This window comes from Bradysia coprophila, chromosome III (assembly GCF_014529535.1).
Source record: "Bradysia coprophila strain Holo2 chromosome III, BU_Bcop_v1, whole genome shotgun sequence".
Lineage (NCBI taxonomy): Eukaryota > Metazoa > Arthropoda > Insecta > Diptera > Sciaridae > Bradysia > Bradysia coprophila.
In genome coordinates, this window is record NC_050736.1 from 2931243 (window position 1) to 2953419 (window position 22177).

The following is a 22177-nucleotide window of genomic DNA, read 5'->3' on the forward strand; positions in this document are numbered from 1 at the left end:
ACATTAATCGAGCACGTAATTTAGCATTAGCTTCTGGTAGAGTCGATTGTTAATCCGTAAACCGACGCCACGAAGCACATGTTAAATAACAAAGGAAATAACACAATTGTTGATATCGCACAATGAGGCGAGAACGACTTTATTGATCAAAGAGAAAATGACCTACGAGAACAACACTTTGACTTCGTTAATAAAACCTTTAAAATAATTTCACCATTTAAACATTACAGCAAAATAAAAACACCAAAGCCGTAAAAGTTGGCACAGAAATTAGACAAAATCGAAAATGAATTCACACACAGCCACACAAAAGAAACACTTTTAGAGAGCAACGCATAAACACGTCCGTTCTCTGTGACTGCCGTTGTCCAACCATATATACTACACAAATAGTAGTAAGGTTTCACGAAAATAATGTTGAGGATTACCCATTCGCTTTGGGTTGTACACGATTCTGCTGTGTACAAAACCTCTTAAAAAAATCGTATACGATGCTTGTTGTACGAAAATTTTTATATATTCAAGGAACACTCATTCATCTTTAAATAATAGGTTGTTCAGACTATTTAAAAGTAACATCCATCTTCAAGATAGGGAAGGTTGCTCTATTTAAAAAAAAGGAAAAATAAAATAAATGGTAAACTGTCCGACCAGAAAATAAATCTAATCTTAAGACTAAGCTTTTTTACGGAAAAATGCTTGAACTTGTGCTCTGTGCTGTATTTGAATAGGTCTCATGTAAAAGCATCGATTCGATGGATTCAATTTGAATTGAATTTCCATATTTTTTGGTCATTACGTATTTGAAAGAACATATAATTGGACTGTTTTGGATCGCCTAAGGCATTGTTGTTGGTATCCATCAGACCTTCCACTTTTGTAAGCTCACATTTCTAGATAGACAATAGTCTCCGTAATAATTTTCGTTAAATTGTAGTAAAATCTCAATTTTTTAAACTTTTGTTAAGCTGAATCATTACACAAACGGTTTGTTCGGTGATTACAGTCAATATTACTTCTTAGCTCGCATTTTCCGAATGAAAAATCGATCATTTAAATTACTTATTTATTCAACCTTTTTAGTATGATAATAAACGGAACCGGAGATTTCTCAATACAAAATTGAAGCTATTGTCTAAAAGTATAATGTTGATTTATTTTCAGCAATTACCGATATACCCAAGATCCCATTGATCCCCGTCATAAAACCTACCATAAAATAGTTTTTTTTTGTTGTTGTGGTTGTTGTTGTTGTTTTTGGTTTGTAAAGCATATTGCAAAAACAGACGAAACGATATTTGTATTCGTTTGCCAACATCATCAATTTTGCAATTGGAAAACCAATATGGAAACAATATACCATTCTATGCTCCTTCGAGATGTTATCCAAAACAATTGCCCTGAAATTCATTCAACGGAATTGATTATATTTTATTGTTTGGGTTTTAACGAGCTTTTCCTAGATGAAAATTTCGATTTTTATTGTTCGATTTTGCCAATTAAGAGTGAAGACTATGAAGACGTTTCAATCAAAATACCATGTAATGAGCATCGTATCGACTGGATGTTTATTCGTACATATTGTGCATATTACACAAAACATTGTTGGTTGGAAGCACATTATGTGCAATCAACGGAACGCATGCTCCCTGCTGTGCTGCGATTGCAGTTGCGTTCGAATGCATATTTCTCTCCCTTATAAGAAATGGAATAGTTGTGGGAGTTGATTCTGATTGCGAGCTTTTTGCTTACGTAAATCATGACCAGATAATTGGACGCAACTTGCAGCAAGTTCATGGCCAAGAGATTTGACAATGACTGGGAATTTTCAATGTTGTTCGGTCGAGGACGTCTGACAAAACATGTTTATATTTCATTGATAGTTGATGGTGCAATTGCTGATAGAAAATGCTTCGCTCCAATGTCAGAGTCACAAATTAAATAATGTGTGCGGTGTTTCTTCATGTGTGTAGAACATGGTATTTTAAATCATCTGTCAGCTCCTGCTAACTGTATTGTACACCCACGGATCCGGGTCTATATAAATCGTAATGTTGATTTTTGTATCTGGTAAGAATGGCTGCAATATTAAGGGTTGGAAATTGGCGCATGTTTTGAATGTTAATTTAATATCGTATGCTCGGCAGCCTTCGAGGCAGGCATGACCATTTTTTTCTGTATATATATATATACAGATTCCTTCCCTTGGGAGAGGTGAAGGTTGCGTTAGAGGTGATTTGTTGATTGTGGGTTACATCTACTCCGTGGTTGGTTATTGAATTTTTTTTTTCGTTTTTGGTTTTGTCAGTGTGGAAGAGATGTTAAAATTTGTCGCAACACATTCAGTTGGCCTTCACAAAATTTCCACTCGAATAAACGCACAATTGAAATAATTCCAGCTTCCAATATCAACATAAGAAAATATTTTCAGATGAAAATATATCGAAGGTCCTTAGTTTCGAGCGTTCATTATTTTTTGTCATAAATATGAAAGCTTTCAGACACTTTCGACATTTATTGAAAACTCATATAAATCTTCTTAAATTTGCTTCTCCAAAAGGAATACATGCTACACGTAAATCTATGCGCATTACGTCGAAATGATTTGATTGTACGATACCATCTCTAATGCCATTGTTTGTTACAGTAAATATAACAATCTTAATCAAAATGTGATTCCGTTGAAAGATGAATTCTATGTGAATGAGATGTCATGAAAAACATGATTTTCCGAGAAATCCACGTCTTTCGGGGGGGATTATAATACAGAAAATGATGCGAATAACATTAGTGATTTGTGTGAGGTATTTTGTCTATGACAGACAATACAGTCTGTGATACAAATGGATAATAAAATGGTGATAGCAAGTCATTGAAAACATTTAGTTATCCCATGTGAAAAGGGTCCTATAAAAACGAAATGGAAATTGTATGGAAAATGTGTGGTTTCAGTGCTCGTTCGAATTCTTTTATTTATATTTTTTCTGCTGCTTTATTGGATTTTTTTCCTTACAAGACGACAGCAGAAAAAAAAATCGGAGCTCGCATAAGTGGTTTCGTTATTGAAATAACTATGTAAATCGAACGCTGATTTACATATTCTGAAAGTGAAAGGGTTTTTTCTGCTTTTCCACTCGTAATTACTTTTCTGCTATAATTTCAAAATCTGATCTTCTTGTTTGAATTGAAAATTGCTAACGTAATAAGAAATCGAAAAAGGATAATAGTATGCACGGTTACAAAAACCGTACCCGATGTAACTCTGATTTTTTCTGTGTTCATTTGGTTTACCATAACGTTTAATCTATTTCCACCCCCAACTCAATTATTCAGAAATCTTTTATTCCACAAGTGCCTGTACGCTTATGCTTACAATATATTTCTATCTTAATCTTGACACTATCAATCATTCAACATATAAAATGGAAATCATGTATTTGCGACAGCATTAGTGAAACATTTTTCCATTAAAATTGTATCGACATTTTAATTTCATAACCCTTCTACCATCATATCAAAACTCTCAACAACAACATCGACAGTGGAGAAGAAAAAAAGCGTCGAAAACTTTTACAACATGAGTTAACACTTTTCGCATAACCAATTTTCACAGCCTTTTTTTCGGAAAAAGTTTTAAATATTTTTCATGTTAAAATGCTAGTATAACTTCATCAATCTGACTGGGTATATAGCCTCAGTGTGATTTGATGTGTACACGATAAAGTGTATATGGAAATTGTTGTATATAAAATTCAATGTGCTGAAAAAGCATCAACCGTAACACATCTACATTTATTATATGTTATATGGAAATGGTCACATTTGCTTAGTGGGAACAATGAATTTGAACCCTATATATTGCTTATATCAACAAGTCAAAATCTATAGAAACCACTTGATGGCTTAACATTACAAGTTTATGTTGAATGGAAAACAGTGGGTAGTATTGTTTGGGGTAGATATAGATTTATATATAGAATTGTTTGTATTCGTTTCACTAGATGAAACTTCTAATGCTTTTCAAAAAAGTCGCCTGTGGTTTTGTTACATTCATTATCAGCAGGCACTTTTTCATGCACCACTCAATTTTCAATGTTTTCGGGCAGAATTGATTCTAGTTAGACGGAGTGGTGTCGGTTAACATTTTCGTTAACATTTAAACCCGAACAGCGATACTTACTTGAAGGGCTCAACGCTTATGATTTGCTAAATGAAAAATATTAAAAAAAAACGATTTCGTTTTTAATTATCTCGACGCCCACGTCACTCGAAGCATCGCTGTTAAACCAGCATACACCATCATATAGTTACATATAAATCTCTCGGTCAAAATTTGCGTTGTGTTATCCCAATAGTAAAAGTGTGCTGGTTACGAATGTCGGTATGATATTGTGATAGGAAAATTGTGTAGAATTAAAGTTATGAATGAAAATGCCAACGATCTCAAGTGTAAAAACTTCATTATCCAAAGTTTATTATCGGGGTGGTTGATTATAATTGTCATGCTATAATCTTACAGTCTTATCACATTCTACCTTTTTCATTGTGGTACAATCCAATCGTTTGTATTCCCTGAAGCTATAAAGCTATTGAAGTACTACACATAGTCCAAAAAAAGGTCCATCAATCATCGAGATAGTTTTCCTTTCCTATTCTTAGAGATGTGACAAAAAAGAAATGTTGTTTTGTATTTCGAATTACGTACCACATCTGAGGTTTTCTAAACGATGAATATAACAAACATGGATTAGTCAAATGCATCACCGGCCACATGTAAACAAATCGGGGCAGGTCCAGAAAAAACGAAAACATTTATTTAAATACGAAATAGCGTCACTGACTAAAATACACTGACGTCAACAGACTCTCTCTCTATCTGCTCGGAAGCAAGTATATAGAGTCATAAAGACCGAGAAAGAAAAGCCATACACTACGCCATGGAAAACTAAACGGAAAAATTTCGGAAAACATGCCAATGGCGTATGGAGAGAAAATGAAAACAAGATAAATAATAAAATAATATACAACACTGGTGAATGGGTATAAAAAGATAATATTATGTGAAGAACGACATTTTTTTATATTAAAAACGAAAAACAAAAAAAAAAAAGTGTACGGAGATCTGCACGGTTCGTGTCATATCTTCATCTGCCGATTTTTGTCTTGTTTTATTTTATTCTGTGGGATTTCTGTGTTTATATTTATACTGAAGAATACATATTTTCATTCTAGCATAGCATGGAATGTGTTATATGTGGGTATTATTACTACAGGAACAAATATATTTTTTTTTATTTTCCAATTGACTGTGGGTATGCTTGTGGTACTTTAATATGAGTGTAAAAGTTGACGAGTCAGTGAACTTATTATTATACTTTGTAGGGTGTATGTACTATACAATATATAATTTTGTGATATGAATTTTTTGTCGAGTATAAGAATATTTATTGTGATTCATGTGATGAGATGGAATGTATTTAGTGGTATTTATTGAGTTATTCCAAGAATTAAATTCGTGATAGGCTTTAAATAAATTTTGCCGGATTTACGATTTATAGTCTTAAGCGGATTTATGTGGAACGTTTTCAATTTTCGTTCATTTCGTTCATTCGGGGTCAATCTTGTGCTATCTTTATGCAGTTTGGCTTCATTGCATCTAGGAGATAATTCATTTTTTTGCTTGACGATTTCCTCTGTTTCAACTTTTTAAGTTCGGACAATTTAGCACCAAAACTAATTATGACCGCTACACAAAACTCTTCTTTGCAATTAAGATCTACTAAATTCCTCTGATTAAAAATAAGTTATTGTCTCATGTCCCGCACAAATGTATCAAAATGGCACAAGGTCAGCCGTCCGATTCGTCTAAAATGTTTCAAAAATTGTTTTTATATTTTTCACACTTAACGAATTAAGAGAAACAGAAGGATATCACAATTCAGCATCTGAGTGAAATAAATGATTTCGCTCATTTTATATTTATGTAAGAGGAATAATAATTGCGTTCATCAAAGAATGACGACGAAAAACACACACTGCCAGTGATAATATCGCAGATTTATACAACATTTCGTTGTTTTTTTTTCGATTAATGACGTTGGTTGTTTGCTTTTTTCATTTCAGAACCACGAAAAGAGAAGACTGATGTTTCGTCGGGCGGCAATGGAACGTTGTCACCGAGCAGTGAACAATCATCACAGGGTTCACTGCTGCCTCCGGGTGGAGGCAATCAAACACCCAAATTAGAAAGACCGAATTCGTTGGGACAAAATAAAGTGTCCCGACGAGTTATATGTTATCATGGTGACCATTGTACGTTCGAATGTTCATTTGTCTATTTTCGAATTTGTTCTAATTCGGGCAATTTCCAATTACAGACGAAGGTACTGGTCCGCCAGGTAGTACCCCACCGCCACATTCTTCAGATGGTCATCATATGCATCATCAAATGCCTAGCCATATATTATTGTCGGAACTTCCAGAACCACCAATACCGGTTTCAGAAATCGGACCTATTCCACCTCCGCCAATGTTTTCAACACCGAGTCCAACAATGATGACTAGTCGTCAGCAGCATGGTCCTATATTACCATCGTATAGTGCAGCTCAGCAGCAACTACAACAACAGCAACAGGTTAGTGTCGTATAAAATTGTAATCGTCTCGAAATGTATAAATTCTATTTTTACTGTCTCATTACAACAGCAACAACATCAACATATGCTACAGCAACAGATGAATTATAATGACTATGACTATGACGGTAAGTACAACCGAATCAATAGCACTTTGTTGTGTATACCACCATCGTATTTATCAATGAAATAAGTAATTTTGTTGAATACACTGAATTTGATGTCAGTAATAAACGGAAGCGGATTAGCATAGGTCGTTTGTAATTTGTTGATATTTGTATCCGTTGTGGCATCCACAGAAAAGCGTGAACGCAAATATGATACGAATTCGAAATATTTTTCAGATCAAGACGATCCCGATCAGGATGAGCTAGACTCCGAGGAAGAATATATGTTTTCAATGCAACAACCAAATCCGAACATCGATACAATGCGTGTCGAAGAGATTCCGGCTAAAGAACCAGTATTTAATGCAGTGCCGAAAAAATCGGCACTCAAAAAGAAACCTAGCTCAAATCCTGGCACGCCCACACAGGACACGATGAACCGACCGTTGATTGTACGCCAAGACAATAATTCAACATTGAAGTAAGTGAAGGAACAGTGTTTTCCCATTTTGTATAATTAATTTTTGTCTTTTGGTTTTTGTTTTCTTTACAATTTTGGTTTTAAGTGCGCGTTTTATTAGTATGAGACTGTACACATTTTGTAAAATTGATTGTCAATCATTTTCATATATTTTCTAAATTGAAATTTGGTATTTTTTTTTATTGATTCGGCCGTAATTGGTACATTGGTGGTTAGTAGTTATGTGAATTTTATCGATTTAATTTTACGCTTTCGAGCTATGTGTTCATGATGGTTTCATTGGTTATTATATGGTTAATGTGTGACTTTTCTATTATTTTCTGAGCAAAAATTCTTCTTCCGTTTCTCTATTTCTTTGTTTGGTTTTTTTTAATGCAAATTGTAAAAAAATTTGTTTCATGTAATTCTAGGCCAATTCTTCGACCGAGGATTAGAATATGGTAATTTATTGAATTTTCATGTTTGTGGATAAAAATTTAGTTTATGGATCACCTCTATGTTTTGCATGGCATACAATTTATTTAATTTTCTTTCTTTTCTGGTTTGAAAAAAAAAACGCGCTAGACTTTTCAGTTAAACAGTTCGAGAGAAAACCAACATCTATCTTTCTTACATAGGTTCTGAACCTGATTGATTGTTACTAGTGGACACTAATTTAAATTTGACCCAAATCAATTTTGTGCGAAACGCTAAATGACACTTTAAACAAAAGAAGTAGCAGATCTTCGAGTTTTTTTCTGTTAATAACTATGACGAATGACATCATCCAGAACAATCACCACTTGCACCACTAAACAAATCAATCTTTCTTGCAAGAATCATAATATCATCAGTGCTTCAATTTCGTTTTCATCGATTTCTAACCTTCCAAACGTGTAGAGTTTAAACATTCACAGTGTCTAGCTACAGTCTTAAACTTAACCCCTCTGCTCGCAAAGCCAGTGTATCGAATGCTGATGCTCGACAGGTTACCATGCGCTACGTTACAGAGCTCTAAGCAAAAGCTCTTTAAACCACCACATTTCACACATATTCCAAAGTCAATCCAATTCGATTTCGATTTTACGATTCCATGAGAAAAAAAATCTTTTCAGATTTATCCCAATCCGTTTTGGATGACGAACCGTAAACAACGAAATTTTTATCTAATTTTTTCAACACTTCAGTTAATGCGCAGGAGAAAATCCATTCTGTGTTAGGCAGGGCTTATTTTTGCAAAAATATTTCCCCAAAGTTATCAATGTTTTCGTGAAATGTTTCCACATTTTGTCAGTCTTTGGAGATCTTTAATTTTTTGAACAAAATTTAGAGCAAAAAAAAATGGAAAATTATTTCACTTGAAATAGGCCCTGTTTCGTATCAACCTGCCACATCCATTATCCCTTTTTCTCGAAAAATGAAGTTACATATTTCGCTTGTATTTTGATTTACCCACAACACTTTCGAACGTAAAAAGCTGTATTGTACATCGCTCCAATGTTGGTTACTGTTTCGTTTTAACCCAAATCAACGAAATCGTCCGCTATGTGTACAGTCGGTGTCCAAATGCCAAAAATGAACAATAAAAATCATACACAAAAATAACAAAATAATTTCCGGTCCTTCAAACGAAACTGCTCTCTTTAAAGAAGCTGGTAACGAAAATGATAAATGTTCTACGGATTGTACAACGTTACATAACTGTGTGTATATAAGTCTTAATACGTAGACAAACAAATCGACGATGGAGAAAGAAAATTCGATTTGCTGGAAATGTGAAAGCATTTTCATTATACAAATAACATCCAATGTGTATTTTACTTTCGCTTATTGCTTTACTTTTGCAAAAAAGAAAATTTCATGGATTGTATTTCGATTGACTGGACACGTTTCTGTTTTCACTTATCTCTAGTTAAACAACGATACCATTCGATGTGTAACATATTGCTGTCGATTAGTATTACAATCTAAATATTTTTTACCAAGTCCATGATGTAAGATACTCCTACGATACATCAAAAAGATGCTGGATACAATGACAACAAATATGACTTTTAATCAAAAATACTAGTCTTTGCTCAACTCGTCAACCCATCCTGAGAGATGAAATCTTGAAAAAGTCTTCCCTAAATTAACGTCTCCGTTTAGTCATTCACTTCCCACGCAAAGCAGAAACTTCCAAGACCATGCAGTAAATCGGGTCTAACGAGAACAAAAAAGTTCTGACCGAGTATTGTCTTCAAATTAATGCTGCCGAATCGAATTTTCTCTTCCCACCTTTTTCCACTTGGTTCGGATGGAAAAGTTGAAATTAATTGGTATCGTATCAGATCAGAGTCTTTTTACCGTCTGTTTCATTTAATTGTATTGGAATTCTTGACCTCGGACTTTGAATAATAAATGGTTCAGTCGAATATATCTGTTAATAACATTACTTCAGCCTATCGTCGAATAGTATTTGTGTTTGTTGAGGCTTTCAGAAAGTATGCAAATATCCGTATTGTATCCACTAGTGTTGTCTGATTATATGGGAACAAGCAACCAGTACATTGAACCTAATGAAGCATAAGACGCCGCAATCTTTTGTTCAAAACAACAAATTCAATCATTTTTATGTGATTCTTTTGCCATTTTGACAAAGGTCAATCCAAGTATGATTGCATGAGGATAAATTATCCGTTCATGTATGTATAACGTCCATTGTATCGCGGACCAATGAACTAATTTTCCTGTTGACAAATTGGCACAACTCACCCCACATATAACATCAGCCAGATAATACTTCAATTAGACACTTCAATTAAATTTCGCGATTTTTTTACAGCAATCGACCGATTCGTTTTGCCATTGGCATACCGTCAACTCTAGAAAACAAAGAAAATGCCCATCCATACGTAATACGCGAAGACAACGATAGTGATCAAAGTGATGGACCCATTTTGTACCGTGATGAAAATTCCTCCGATCGTCAGACGAAAATCGCCAGGAAGGAAAGTCTATCGCAAAAGTTAGCATTAAGACCGAACATGGATGAGCTGATCAGTCGTAATATATTGCATATGCAATCTGAAAATGAGCGGCAAGAATCGAAAGAGGCTATCGGGGCACGACTAATACGACGGTTAAGCTGTCGACCGACGCCTGAAGAACTAATAGAAAGAAACATTCTGAAAAGTAGTAAAATATCTTATCGTTTGATTTATGGTAAAGTCTAATCAATGTTGTCCAAAACCCTTTTTACAGCTACATCGCCAGCGGAAGAAAAGAAGCAAATGGAAGAAAAGAAGCGCTACCTACTGCGAAAGTTAAGCTTTCGACCGACCGTTGACGAACTCAAGGAAAAGAAAATTATCAGATTCAATGACTACATTGAAGTGACGCAGGCACACGATTACGATCGACGGGCTGATAAACCGTGGACGAGACTGACACCCAAGGATAAGGCTGCTATACGCAAAGAGCTGAATGAGTTTAAAAGTTCGGAAATGGCTGTGCACGAGGGAAGTCGACATTTAACTAGGTATGTACGGTTTGGATATGATGACCATTTTATCTTGTCTATTCTCGGCTTTTCTTGTTTTATGATAAGCTTTAAACTAATATCTGCGATTAGGATTAGAGGGCTTAAAGTCAACGACACTATAGAATTTGTTTGGAACCAATTTATCAGAGTTCTAACGCGTCTAAGTCCAAAAATATAAGTATCTGACATTACTGTTTTGCACACGTAAAAAGTCTCACTGTCGTACATAAAAAACCGAATTTATATCAGCATTTTGGACTGCTGCGTCGTGGAGCACTAATATTTAAATTCTGTTCTTTTGCCTGTTCTTCAAGTGCATTTCTCTGATTAATCCAACGCACTTCAAGCATGAGTTGTACTCAAAATAGAGTACTGAAACTTCACAGTGTGTCACACAACAAAACAATGTAAAAAACCATTTCATACAAAATAGTACTCTATTTGGCAGCTATAGACTATGATCACTTTTGCTTGAAGTGCGTTGATTACTCTCATTTGCAATGTAAGAAATCAGAGATACGTAGAGGAAAACAAAGTGGGATTTTTTACGTGGGCACTTTTTTTAAACCGATAATTTAAGCATGAGTTTCTGAGACTTCAGTTCCATTAAAGCATAACAAAACGAAACTTTACGAAAATGTGAGACATGGGAGGGTCTATTGCCAAAGTAACTCCTGGAAACTGGAGGAAAAGCGAAAAATCTTTTACGAAAAACATCTAATTAACTTGGAACTGTAGAGGCGAATACTGAATACAGGAAATACAATTATGTCCCACAAGTCTCAGAAATGGGCCAAATAAACTCGTCTGTCAGCTTAGAATTGCGATCTACTAACTTATTATCGTAAACATTACCTCAACTAAAATTGAATTCACTCAACAGGTTCCATAGACCATGACGATTGCAATGGAACAATAGATTTGCAGTAATAAAAAACAATGTGACTGTCGCAATTCATTCTTCCGCAACAAATTTCGATGACAGTAAAACTGTTTTCACGAAGCGAGCTGCTGTGATAGACCTGTTGACGTTATTAGAAATGTTACCTAAAATACTACTATTATTTACTATTTAATTACAAACAAAAAAAAAGAAAAGAAAAAAAACAACAAAGAATTACAAACAAGATAAGCAAAATCGATTTTTTATTTTGATAATTTGTTTAGTGAATTTTCAAATTTTCTTCTTTTACTACTTCATCTTTTGTTAATTTGTAAAGTTTTGTATATATTACAGTCAGGCCTTGTGTTTTTCTTTGTAGAATTCTGACATAAATTTCCCAATTGTTTTTATACTTTGTCATTCAATTTATGTTTGTAAAATAAAATTTAAATTACCAAAATCTAAAATGATATTGAAAGGAGCGTCAGCTGCATTTTGTTTCACCTTTTTTAGACTAATAAAGTTCTTGTTTCCATTTTTTTCTTTCTTTTTTATTACAGTTGATCTCTTAACCAAATTTTTTCTAATTTTTCTTCAGCTGTCTTACAAGCTGGTCCACTCATACAAACAAACTTATATGTCCTTATGCTGGTTTCATAGTCACACGCAAGAGCGTGGTAGTCATAAAACCGTATGAACATAATCATTTTGATTGTATAAGTGGACCATTAGATGGTAGAACATCTGAAGGAAATCTAGACACAAATTTGGTTGACATTGACTGTATTTTGTTTTTTTTTTCTTTATTCACCTTAATACACTTAATTCAATCAAAAAATGTGAAAGAAATTAATTAAATTTAAATCACAATTCCATGGATTAATATGTATAACCAAACATATATCCAAAATTTAAATATTAAATTAATTTAAAAGAATTAATTAAAAAACATGAAACAAGTAAATGAAAATGATAATTATTCACAGAATAAAAAGTAAATTTAAAAAAGTGGAAAAAATAATTAATTTTAATAAAATAATTTTAAAATTAAAATAAAAAAAAACTAAAAAAATATTTGAACAAAAAATAAATTTAGATTTAAATGTGTAATCAAAGAACGTTGTACATATCCCGTCAAAGTAAAGATTGTTAAAATTATAATTTTTTTGTTTTCATTTTTTCAATGTCTTATTTTGTTGATGATAAAAAATAGAGAGAAAGAGAATTGATTATCGGAATTCATTCGATTTTTTTTATGAAATTCGTATACTTTTAAGCGATCAGATGTAAACAATTTTTTTTGTTCATTTAAAAATTTTCTATTTTGTATAAAAGGTAAATTAACGCAAGGTTGCGCGCAGTTTAAACCCGTTTATTTCACCAATAAACAGAGAGCAATGAATTTGAGTATTCAGTAATCAACAAACAAAAATATTATTCAGCTTTTACATGTACAAATAAATGTTGCGGTGTAGTTTTAAAACAAACAAACAAAAAATAAATTTAAATTAAATTTTCTATTTTTACCGCCATTGATCGACAAATTTTCTTTATTCTAAAAATCAAGAAAAAAAAAACAAAAAAAAACATAAAAATTTTCATCTAAGGTTTCAGCAAAGCTATAAGACTATACCGTTTTCCAACAAAAAATATTTTCAACTTGATCAATTTGTTGTTTGAGACTCTAAAAATACCAATGTTACGTACTTACACTCAAAAGAAAGGAAGAGCTCGACATTCAGGATGCCTGGACGTTGTGATCCCTAGCTATTTGATCGGAGTCCTTATTTCAATTTAGACAAATGTTCATCTTCTTCATCATTTATTTATTACTGGAAAACGGTACCTATTCTGGCCTCATTACTTTGGAAAATTAGCTCAGTGTCAGTGACTGAACGGCGTGATTTTTAACTGTGCCGCTATTTATTTGACCTTGATGTTGCTTGGAAAAGTGATGTTGTTTATGATCGCTTTGTTCAACAGACAATGCAACCAATTCATGATTTTATGGTAATGTCAAAACTTCGATTTAAATAGAACTCGTATTTCTGAAATGATGTAGATTATCCTTCACTGGCTGTGGCATAAATCGTTTCTGTTTCGTTCACCTTCGGTTGTCTTGAGCAAAAAAATATTTGTCTCGGCCGCAGTGCCGATGGTTACCATTTTTTTTTTCTAAATTTCCAAGCACATCGATCATAAACAACATTGAGATGAGGACATATAGCGAAAAATAAACAGAAAAAATTTGGTCAATAAATTTTTTAAAGAACATTTTTCGAATAAGCAACCGCATTCCCATACTGAAACACATTAAATTTTCGTTAACCTTACAGATGGCAAGCGTATCAGGGTGTTGTGGTTCTTTTACTTTTTTTCGACTAAATTTTCAGCTAGTGTTTGATAGAAAAATAATTTACTTCATTGAGTTCACCTGCAGTTTGTTGTCTGATAGTGGTGACCGAGGAGCGGATAAATTCATGAGTGACACTGATAATTTTTTTGAAAGTGAAAACATTTTCTTTGTAGAGTTTTAAGGATTTCCTTTAACGGTTGAGGGTTTTTCTGGATATTTTTAGATTAAAAAAAAGAAGAATATTCAGCGACTTTCTTTAAAGAATTTTCTGTTTTCTTACAGTCAGAGGCGGTGAAATTCCCGCAAGAATTTTTTCCAGCTGTTTTTCAGCTGATCCACACATTCAATCTAAACGGTTTATACGGCTGAAGCTGCTACACGCACGTGCGTAAAATCGTATAGACAGTTCTTTTTTTTTGTGGAAAACAGTTGAAAAACAGTTGAAGTAAATTCATACTGAAATTTCACTGCATGCATGGACATTGTATGGACATTTTTTTGAGTGACAGGATTCTCTACGTTTATGTGCCCTCTGCGACGAGACGACAGATTTCAGCTGCTGTCTTTTACAACTAGCAAAGGTAATGTTAAAACTAACGAAGTAAAAGTTTGTAATATCAAACAGCAGCAAAACCGACAGATTTTATAAGTTCTACCGTGGTACGTTTGTGAAATATTAAATGTGTTTTCCAAAAAGATGCTAATTGCATTGTGTTCTGGAATTAGTTGTTTACAAAGGCAAAGATTAAAATTAAAAATTACAAAAATTAAATTAAATAAAAAAAAGAAAAAAACAAAAAACGCTTTGTACAGTTATATAAAGAACAAAATAAAATGTTTGAATGAAAATATGTTTTTAGTGTAAAAGTATTAATAATGCAATAGCGCTTAGATATTAAATTACAAAAGAAAAAAAACTAAATTTAAGAAATATTTAAACTTGAAGTAAAAAACAAACAGAAAAATTGCTAAACAAAAATTATAAGAAAAAAAAAGTAAATTTAAAATAGAGAATGGAAAATTATCACACAAGAACAACAACAACAACAAAAAAACATTTCAATGTAAAAATCATGAAAATTAAAATTATATTTTGTTGTTATGCACGGAACATTTTCATTTCAAGTAAGACGAGTTAAAGAATACTTTTCCGATTTGTTTCCAAAGCAAAAATACCAATCCCTCCGTAACCAACCCTCTACTTAAAGATCCCCCAACAAATCCATTTAGCAAATACACTACACGCTTTACCGTTTAAATTTGTTTAATTGGCAAACACTTGTGGATGAATTTGAAAAATAAAACTCCTTTTTTGATTTAATGTGTAATCTGTAATCAATTATTAATTACTCAAAGACAAATCTGTAATTTTTTCTACTTGATCAAAATAAAAAGTAAAATCATTGAAACGAGTTTATCATTTGCAAAATTTTGTTATCGTCATCAACGACTCAAATTAGTGATGACCTCGAGCGGGTAACCTCTGTGGATTTTTTGGAGGTCTTGGAACTTAGTGGAATTTTTGGAATTAAATGGAAATATTGGCTGACCTTGATTCCGCTTCAATTTAGTGGAATTGAAATTTTTGAGACATATTTTTTGCCAGTAGCTACCCCATCGAATGACCTCCGGTTAATATAGTCCCATTAAGCAAAACGAAGTAAAATATTTTGGGTCAACCAATAAGTAACAGATTCAATGATTTGGAAATACGTCTTCCGTTTTTAATAGGTTAAGTGTTTTAAAGGAAAACATTAAAAGTGGCAAGATCTGCTGATCGCAAAGTACCCTCCTATCACAAAGCTGTAAAGAGGAAACTACTTTAAAAAACGCTGTGCCATGACTTTGTGACTTTGCATAAAACTGAGAGTCAAGCTGAGCAAATTACTGTGCCTTTACGCGTATTTGTATAGTGTATTTCCTGAGCAGTTTTCCGCTCGTATCTCTGTGTACAATTATATCTTTTATGTACGTTGGTGTTTAGGCTTTAATACAGTTACAAAGGATTCAAAGTTGAAAAGTCCAGTTTTCGGCCTCGCCTCGGATCAACAATCACACGAATGCGTGACATGCTGTGAACTCCCAAACCACACACGATTACGATCAACGGGCTGATAAACCGTGGACGAGACTGACACCCAAGGATAAACTAAACTCAAAACTAATTTAATTTCAAAACTAACTGGAGAGAAAGCAAATGTTTCAATTATATTTTCCAAAAAAAAAATTGAATAAAAATCGGATTTGAACAACATTTTAGTGAAAAACCGAAACAATCGGTAAGTTTTCCGTACAAAATCTGCAATTTATTAGAGCCACCAGTCATCGGTGGGTTTTGATTTTTGATTTTTACAAGTGCAGTGGTACATTATACCCCCTGAAACTTCGTGCTTTCACCTACGTCATAATCACAAACTAAGCGAGCTAACCTTAATCTATTCGTATCCCACGGAAGTCGTTTTGTGTTTGGTCTATCCTGAAACTTTAATCTTGTAGAGTCCAAAAAGGTTCCAATCGCAAAAAGGTTATGCGCCCAGCATCTACAAATTGAAGAGAAATGCCAGAGAAAGAGACAACATCATCATTCAACCAATAACACCTTCCTTTTCGCCTTGTTTTGTAAGCCACGACTTGTATCAAAAATAACAATTCAGGCTCTTATGTCGACCGATAATGCTGATTCTGATTAGTCACAACCATCTGAAGCACAACGACGTTGATATTCAGCCAAGACCTTCTGTTGAACGAACGCAAAATTCAGATCATCCTCATCCCTTGCTTCCAGTGCCGTCATGAGCATATCATAGCTTTTGGACAAACTACATAGCAACATCGCGACGTTCAATGACTCTGAGGTCTCTTATTCGCCAATATCGAACAACTTTTGAAATAAATCAGACACAGAAAGACGACGTTGAATCGATAACACGTTTATTTACATTGCATTGTGATTAGGGAAAGGAAACCGGAAGGCTTTTGGCAATACCGGTTTTCGGTAATACCGGACACTGTAATACCGGTGTTACCGGTTTTTCATAGAATTTCTCTTTCTCTATAAATCTCAAATGTAGTCGAAGAATTTAATGTGTAGGATCATTTCAGACTGTTGTAATGCAGATCACTATTTTGAATACTTCATTCAGTTTGAAAAATTACTTTCATTACTGCAGAAGCGTTTACAAAATTGATAGACATTCAATGAAATCAAAACATCTCTCAATTCAAATTGGGTCTGAGTACTCATTTTTTCTTACAAAAAATAAACGAGAGAGTTTATCTCATATAATTTTCAATAAAAAAGGACTTTATCTGACACAATTTGTATCGCTACTCTAGAAACGCTTAGTTTAAATAAGATCAATGGTTTCAACTTTTCCAAAAGTCCATAATCGCTTACATTCCGCAGCTATGTATGCGGGACGAAATTTTTAGTATGTTTTTATACTTGTGAAATTTTTGGATAAATAGAAACTGTGTACTGGAAATAGTGGATCACTTTTATGTGAACGCCTCTGACGGAACTGACGAAAAGTTTTAGTGAAAGCGAGAAATAGATCTACTCTTTGTAAATGACAGCACCATAGAAGTATGTAGCTTCAGAAGACCTCTTAGACTGTTCGTCATGATAATTATTAGATATCATCAGAGATCAAATCTTTTTAGTGTAGAATTTCTAGTAAGGATTAGTTGAAGTTGAAATTACAATATCACAACGCAAAATTTTAGACATCCTAAGATTTTAGGTGACTTCATTTGAAATTAGCAAAGGGCTATCACTCTTATACACCGAAATATTGTGATACAGGTACTTCTACCAAATTGTAAAGGCAAAGTTCTTCGTTTTTATTCGTTTATTGATATTTTTCAAGAAAATTACGTTGGTTTCGACAACTTTTACTATTTCTGTAAAAAACCGGTATTCAAGCTAGTAAAACCGGTGTTCGGGATCCCGGTATTACCGGTTTTACCGAAATCGTTTTTACCGAAATCCCTTCCCTAATTGTGATGGTGATCATTATGATTCCATTTCGTTTTTCCTATTAATCCATTCGAACTGGTAAACCGCGATGACACAGTATGGCACGAAAGCAGATCGGAATGCTGCATCTCTGTCTCAACTGTGAAATAACGTTCGACAAATATGGCGAATACTTAATGAGGCCGGTTTCACCACCTGTTGTGCCTGTTAAATTCTTCTTTAAAACTGCAAAAAAAATATTTTTTTATGTTACAGCCACATACAGCGAACATTCAAAGCTCAGCCTTACCCTGTCTCCAGTAATGACTATATGTATCCCATATATCATCACTCAATTGGGTCACGTTTGAAAACGACTTTCCCAACATAAGACTTAACAGTATCGTTCCATAAATTGAGTACGTTGATGTTAAATGACCGATAACAGCTGGACTGCAAACATAGAAAAGATCTCGTCAACAATCGAAGTTCAGATCGTCATTTACGAAACGAAGGACAACATGTTTTCGCGTGAAACGAGACTCTTGATTTAGAATCCCGTGCTGACGGCACCAAAAGTAGTACTTGAAGCATGTAATGTATACGATTTTCTATGCAAGCACTGATGGAATGGATTTTCAACAATAAAGCGTCGGTCGACATTGACAATTTACCTTTTCGCAAAATGATAGTAATGAGATGTGTAACAGTCGCAAAACTGTACCCGCAGTGAGAATGGAAAGCTACCGAAGAGCATCCTATTAAAAAAACAACAGCGCTGGTGGACAGTTGACACGTCTCGTGGGAAGATATAAAGTGAAGACCGCTACCATGGCCACAGTAGCTGAAAGATTGATTTTTATGTAGTTGAATTTTCCTTTCCGACTGAAATAACTTACACATAAACATCCGAGTTGCCAAGCATCGATTTAAGATCCGAAAATGTTGGTTCTATATCGACCAAAAAATTGCAGGAGACAGTGGGTAAAATTTTCATAACTGGGACAGCCGTCGCTGCAAACTCGGGCACCGTACGATCTGTGATACAAATTAATTTGAATTTATGATTCATCTTGGATTCATTGATCAGACCAACTGTTTAGGGATCAAATATTCTAGGCAATACACATAGTACAAGATCATCCCGAGAATCATCCTTCGGATCAGAAAATTCAGTTGCAAGATACTATATGCAGTGGCCTGCTATACACTCAGCTTAATCTATGTTAGAAGCACCTCTGCAAATGGTTTTCGTGTAATATTGACTTTACCTGGATTCACAACGGCCTTCTTTCCTTTAACATTGAAGTAACCTTCAGAGATGTTTTCTTGATGGTGGAAAAATAATTTCAGCAAAAGTGTTATTGAATCAACACGAGTAAATTCTTGGTGCACGTTACACATTTCCCAGAACATGAAGTCGATGTGCTGCGAAAGATATGAGACAATTTTTGTGCATTATAGTATGATCAATCCTGAGTGGACGTAACGTTATCGAACTCACCTCGTCGACAACTAAAATCACAGGATAAGAATGCGGATTAGAATTTTTGCTGGTTCGTTTCAATTCCTCAAAGAAATCCCATAGATCCCAGTATTCGTATTTTGTTTTGGAAATGAACAGCGCAGCGTCCTTTACATTCTCCTTAGTCAACATATAGATACGACGGACGATCAAGCAAATAAGCATAGCCTCGATGAAGCGGGTTTTTCAGCGGTTGGACTAAGCCTAGCCCGTCCTTTACTTCTATATACTCAGTGAAGAGTATAACCTGAAGTGAATCACAGCGAGCTGGCGTTCCCCTTCTTCATCACACAGCTGAAATGCCTATCTAAATGAAGCTAAAAACAAATAAAATAAAATAAATTAGAAACAAACAGAGTTTAAACACTCTTCCCTTACCCTGGACTCACGTTAAGTGAATGAATTAAGAAAAAGAAGGCTGTTTCGACCTCGAGAACTAGCGGCGGTCCAAAAGCCAGAGTGGACTGACTATCTTCAGTTGTTTCCGCTAGCCTCTTACACAAGACAGCAGTAAATCTTTCAATTGAACTGTAGCGTTAGAAAGTTTACATAAGTAATTGCCATCTGCTGATGGAAAATCGGGCGTCAAAGAAAGCTACTCTGAAACATTCCCAAAAAACGTAGCACCAAAATAAGAGTAAAAATGTAAAAATCGAGAGTAAAAATTCACACAATAACACCACTCAAACAACAAAAACAAAACACATACCACCGCACAAACTCAGACTCAATCTCGTTGAAAAACTCCGTCAAGCTCCGTTCGTTACGTCAGAAAAAGAAAAAGTGAAAGCCTAAAAGGTGGCCTTCCAGCCTCCTAGGCAGAACGAACTAAACAAAATGTTTCCAGCCTTTCCAGTGAAGAGAATATATTTGCACTCTCCAAAAAGCAACTTTTCCCAAAAAGTATTCGTGGTTATATTTCACTGTGCTCCACTGGCGATTTTTTCCAATAAAAGTTCGAAGGTACAACTACAACTTCAAATCAAAATCAGAAAACAACAGATTGAGAGAGTAAAGTGAAATCATGGAATTTTTTTTTAGAAATTTGCAATTTGAAGATTATCTATCTAGAAGTTCGAAAGTTCAACTCAAGCCGTTTTGTTGGTTCCTATGGAATTCATCCTTTTACGAAAACGTAAAGGAGTTTAGTTCGTCTTTTTACGAAATGAATACCAATTTTTATTGCACATAAAAAGTGTTTTAACACGCCGAGCGATCCGGCCCATTGCCCCATTGCCCATTGCAATGCGAGCCGGGCGCCGGAACGGTGTCGGTAACTTAGGAGTTAATTTTTTTTTCTCGCCTCGTCCAATAATTAGCCTGTGTAATTTGTTTTTCATAAAAATTAAATTTACAAAACCAAATTATAGACGGCAAATATACATAAAAACAAATTGGACAATAAAAGTTCGATGGTTCAACTGAAAATGATTTTTTCCTTGCATCTAATCACTTTTATGCACTGTAGTGCGCATATGTTCATTTTGCGTGCGTAAATATGCATTCGATGAAGTGTAAAATTGCTGCAGTACATAAAATCTTGTTGCTAACTTGTGCCTAAACTGGAATTTTGCGCATACGATGTGTTGTCAACCTCGGCTTCGCCTCGGATTGACAATCGTCACATCTATTGCGCAAAATTTCCATTTAGGCACATGTTAGCAAAATAGCTATTATCTGCATTCTCAATTTTCTTTTACTTGTTATACGGAAATTATTTCCTTTTCAATTTTAGAAATCAATTTTACACAAAAAATAAAAACAAAAAATATTACATCCAATCACCGATCCATTGCTCAGACCAATCCTTTCCCTTAAAAATATTCCCTTTCATTTATTCACTTTTATCTATTTTCTCAATTTTCTTTTAGTTTTCATTTCTAAATTTCTCTTTGCAATCAATTATTACCATATTTTCTCATATGTAGAAAAAACAAGTATTTTTTAGTTACTTTTTCTTCAACCGAACTCCTTATATACTTAATCAAAACTTTTTTTTGAAAACCAAAATTCTTTATATACTTACAAAACTTTTTTTTGGAAACAAAAATATTTTTTGGAAACAAAATTTTTTTTTGAAAAGATATGCTAAAAGATATGCCAAAAAAATACCGTGAACGCCTTATAGAAATTGTATGCTTCGGAAAAACGAAAACAATCAACCACCTTACTGACATTCACCAATTATTTATTGAGAGCGAAAAGGCACTTACTTCGAATTGCTGGACCATTGACTTTACTCAGATCTTTAACATTTTCCAAACAACTGAGATCGATCTCAAAATCAACAATGTCAACGGATTTTTCGAAGGGTAGAGTGGTTAAACCTTCGCACAATGTATTTTCCAGATCGGCAAACATTTCCTCATCAGATTCTGCCATCCTGATTCGAAATGAAATTGTTGGAAAAACCAGTAAAATAAATCAGCAAAAAATAAACAGAAAGTTCGTTGGAATGGTGTTGTGATAATACGCCGACACCGCTAAATTATAGGCGCAATGAAAATGAACTCTGACATTTCAGTTTGATGTCAACAATTCGCGCCATCTGTCTGAGAATATCGTTATCGTATGCAGTCTTAGAGCACATTTTTTGAAATGAAAAACAATTTTCATATCTAGGACCCGAAAAATGCGACTTCGTCACACTTTTTCTCCGTCCAATATGATAAATACTATTCGTACCACAGACTAAAAGTCTTTCTTTTTTAGCGTCTCACACACTAAAAAA

At 34.1% G+C, this 22177-nt stretch overlaps 2 protein-coding genes across 12 annotated transcripts in view; one reads left to right on the forward strand and one right to left on the reverse strand.

The window, feature by feature from the left end:
* Positions 1-15254, forward strand: part of LOC119076046 (phosphatase and actin regulator 1) — a 101577-nt gene extending 86323 nt beyond the window's left edge. For 7 of the 11 annotated variants that reach the window (XM_037182729.1, XM_037182761.1, XM_037182752.1 and 4 more), the window contains 8 exons: positions 6124-6312; positions 6378-6634; positions 6705-6762; positions 6979-7222; positions 7633-7662; positions 10026-10378; positions 10445-10721; positions 11608-15254. In XM_037182729.1, the coding sequence (XP_037038624.1) occupies positions 6124-6312; positions 6378-6634; positions 6705-6762; positions 6979-7222; positions 7633-7662; positions 10026-10378; positions 10445-10721; positions 11608-11623 (1424 nt within the window). In that variant the 3' untranslated portion in view covers positions 11624-15254. The remainder of the gene's footprint in view (positions 1-6123; positions 6313-6377; positions 6635-6704; positions 6763-6978; positions 7223-7632; positions 7663-10025; positions 10379-10444; positions 10722-11607) is intronic. The other 4 variants (XM_037182737.1, XM_037182721.1, XM_037182704.1 and 1 more) reach the window with 3 other exon arrangements.
* A 2551-nt stretch (positions 15255-17805) lies between these two features.
* LOC119077752 (separin-like) lies at positions 17806-20071 on the reverse strand. The gene is made up of 6 exons (XM_037185064.1): positions 19426-20071; positions 19193-19349; positions 18821-18959; positions 18596-18765; positions 18232-18374; positions 17806-18167 (listed from the first exon to the last, which is right to left on the reverse strand). Exons 1-5 carry the CDS (start codon positions 19609-19611, stop codon positions 18352-18354), a joined length of 675 nt encoding a protein of 224 aa, XP_037040959.1. The 5' UTR covers positions 19612-20071; the 3' UTR covers positions 17806-18167; positions 18232-18351.
* Positions 20072-22177: the final 2106 nt, after the last annotated feature.

Coding starts and splice junctions, on each gene's coding strand:
- LOC119077752 (XM_037185064.1), bottom strand. CDS start 19,611: ATGCTTATTTGCTTGATCGTCCGTCGTATCTATATGTTGACTAAGGAG. Junction 18,766..18,820: donor GGCAACTCGGATGTTTATGT/GTAAGTTATTTC, acceptor TCAATCTTTCAG/CTACTGTGGCCATGGTAGCG. Junction 18,375..18,595: donor TACTATCATTTTGCGAAAAG/GTAAATTGTCAA, acceptor CTATGTTTGCAG/TCCAGCTGTTATCGGTCATT.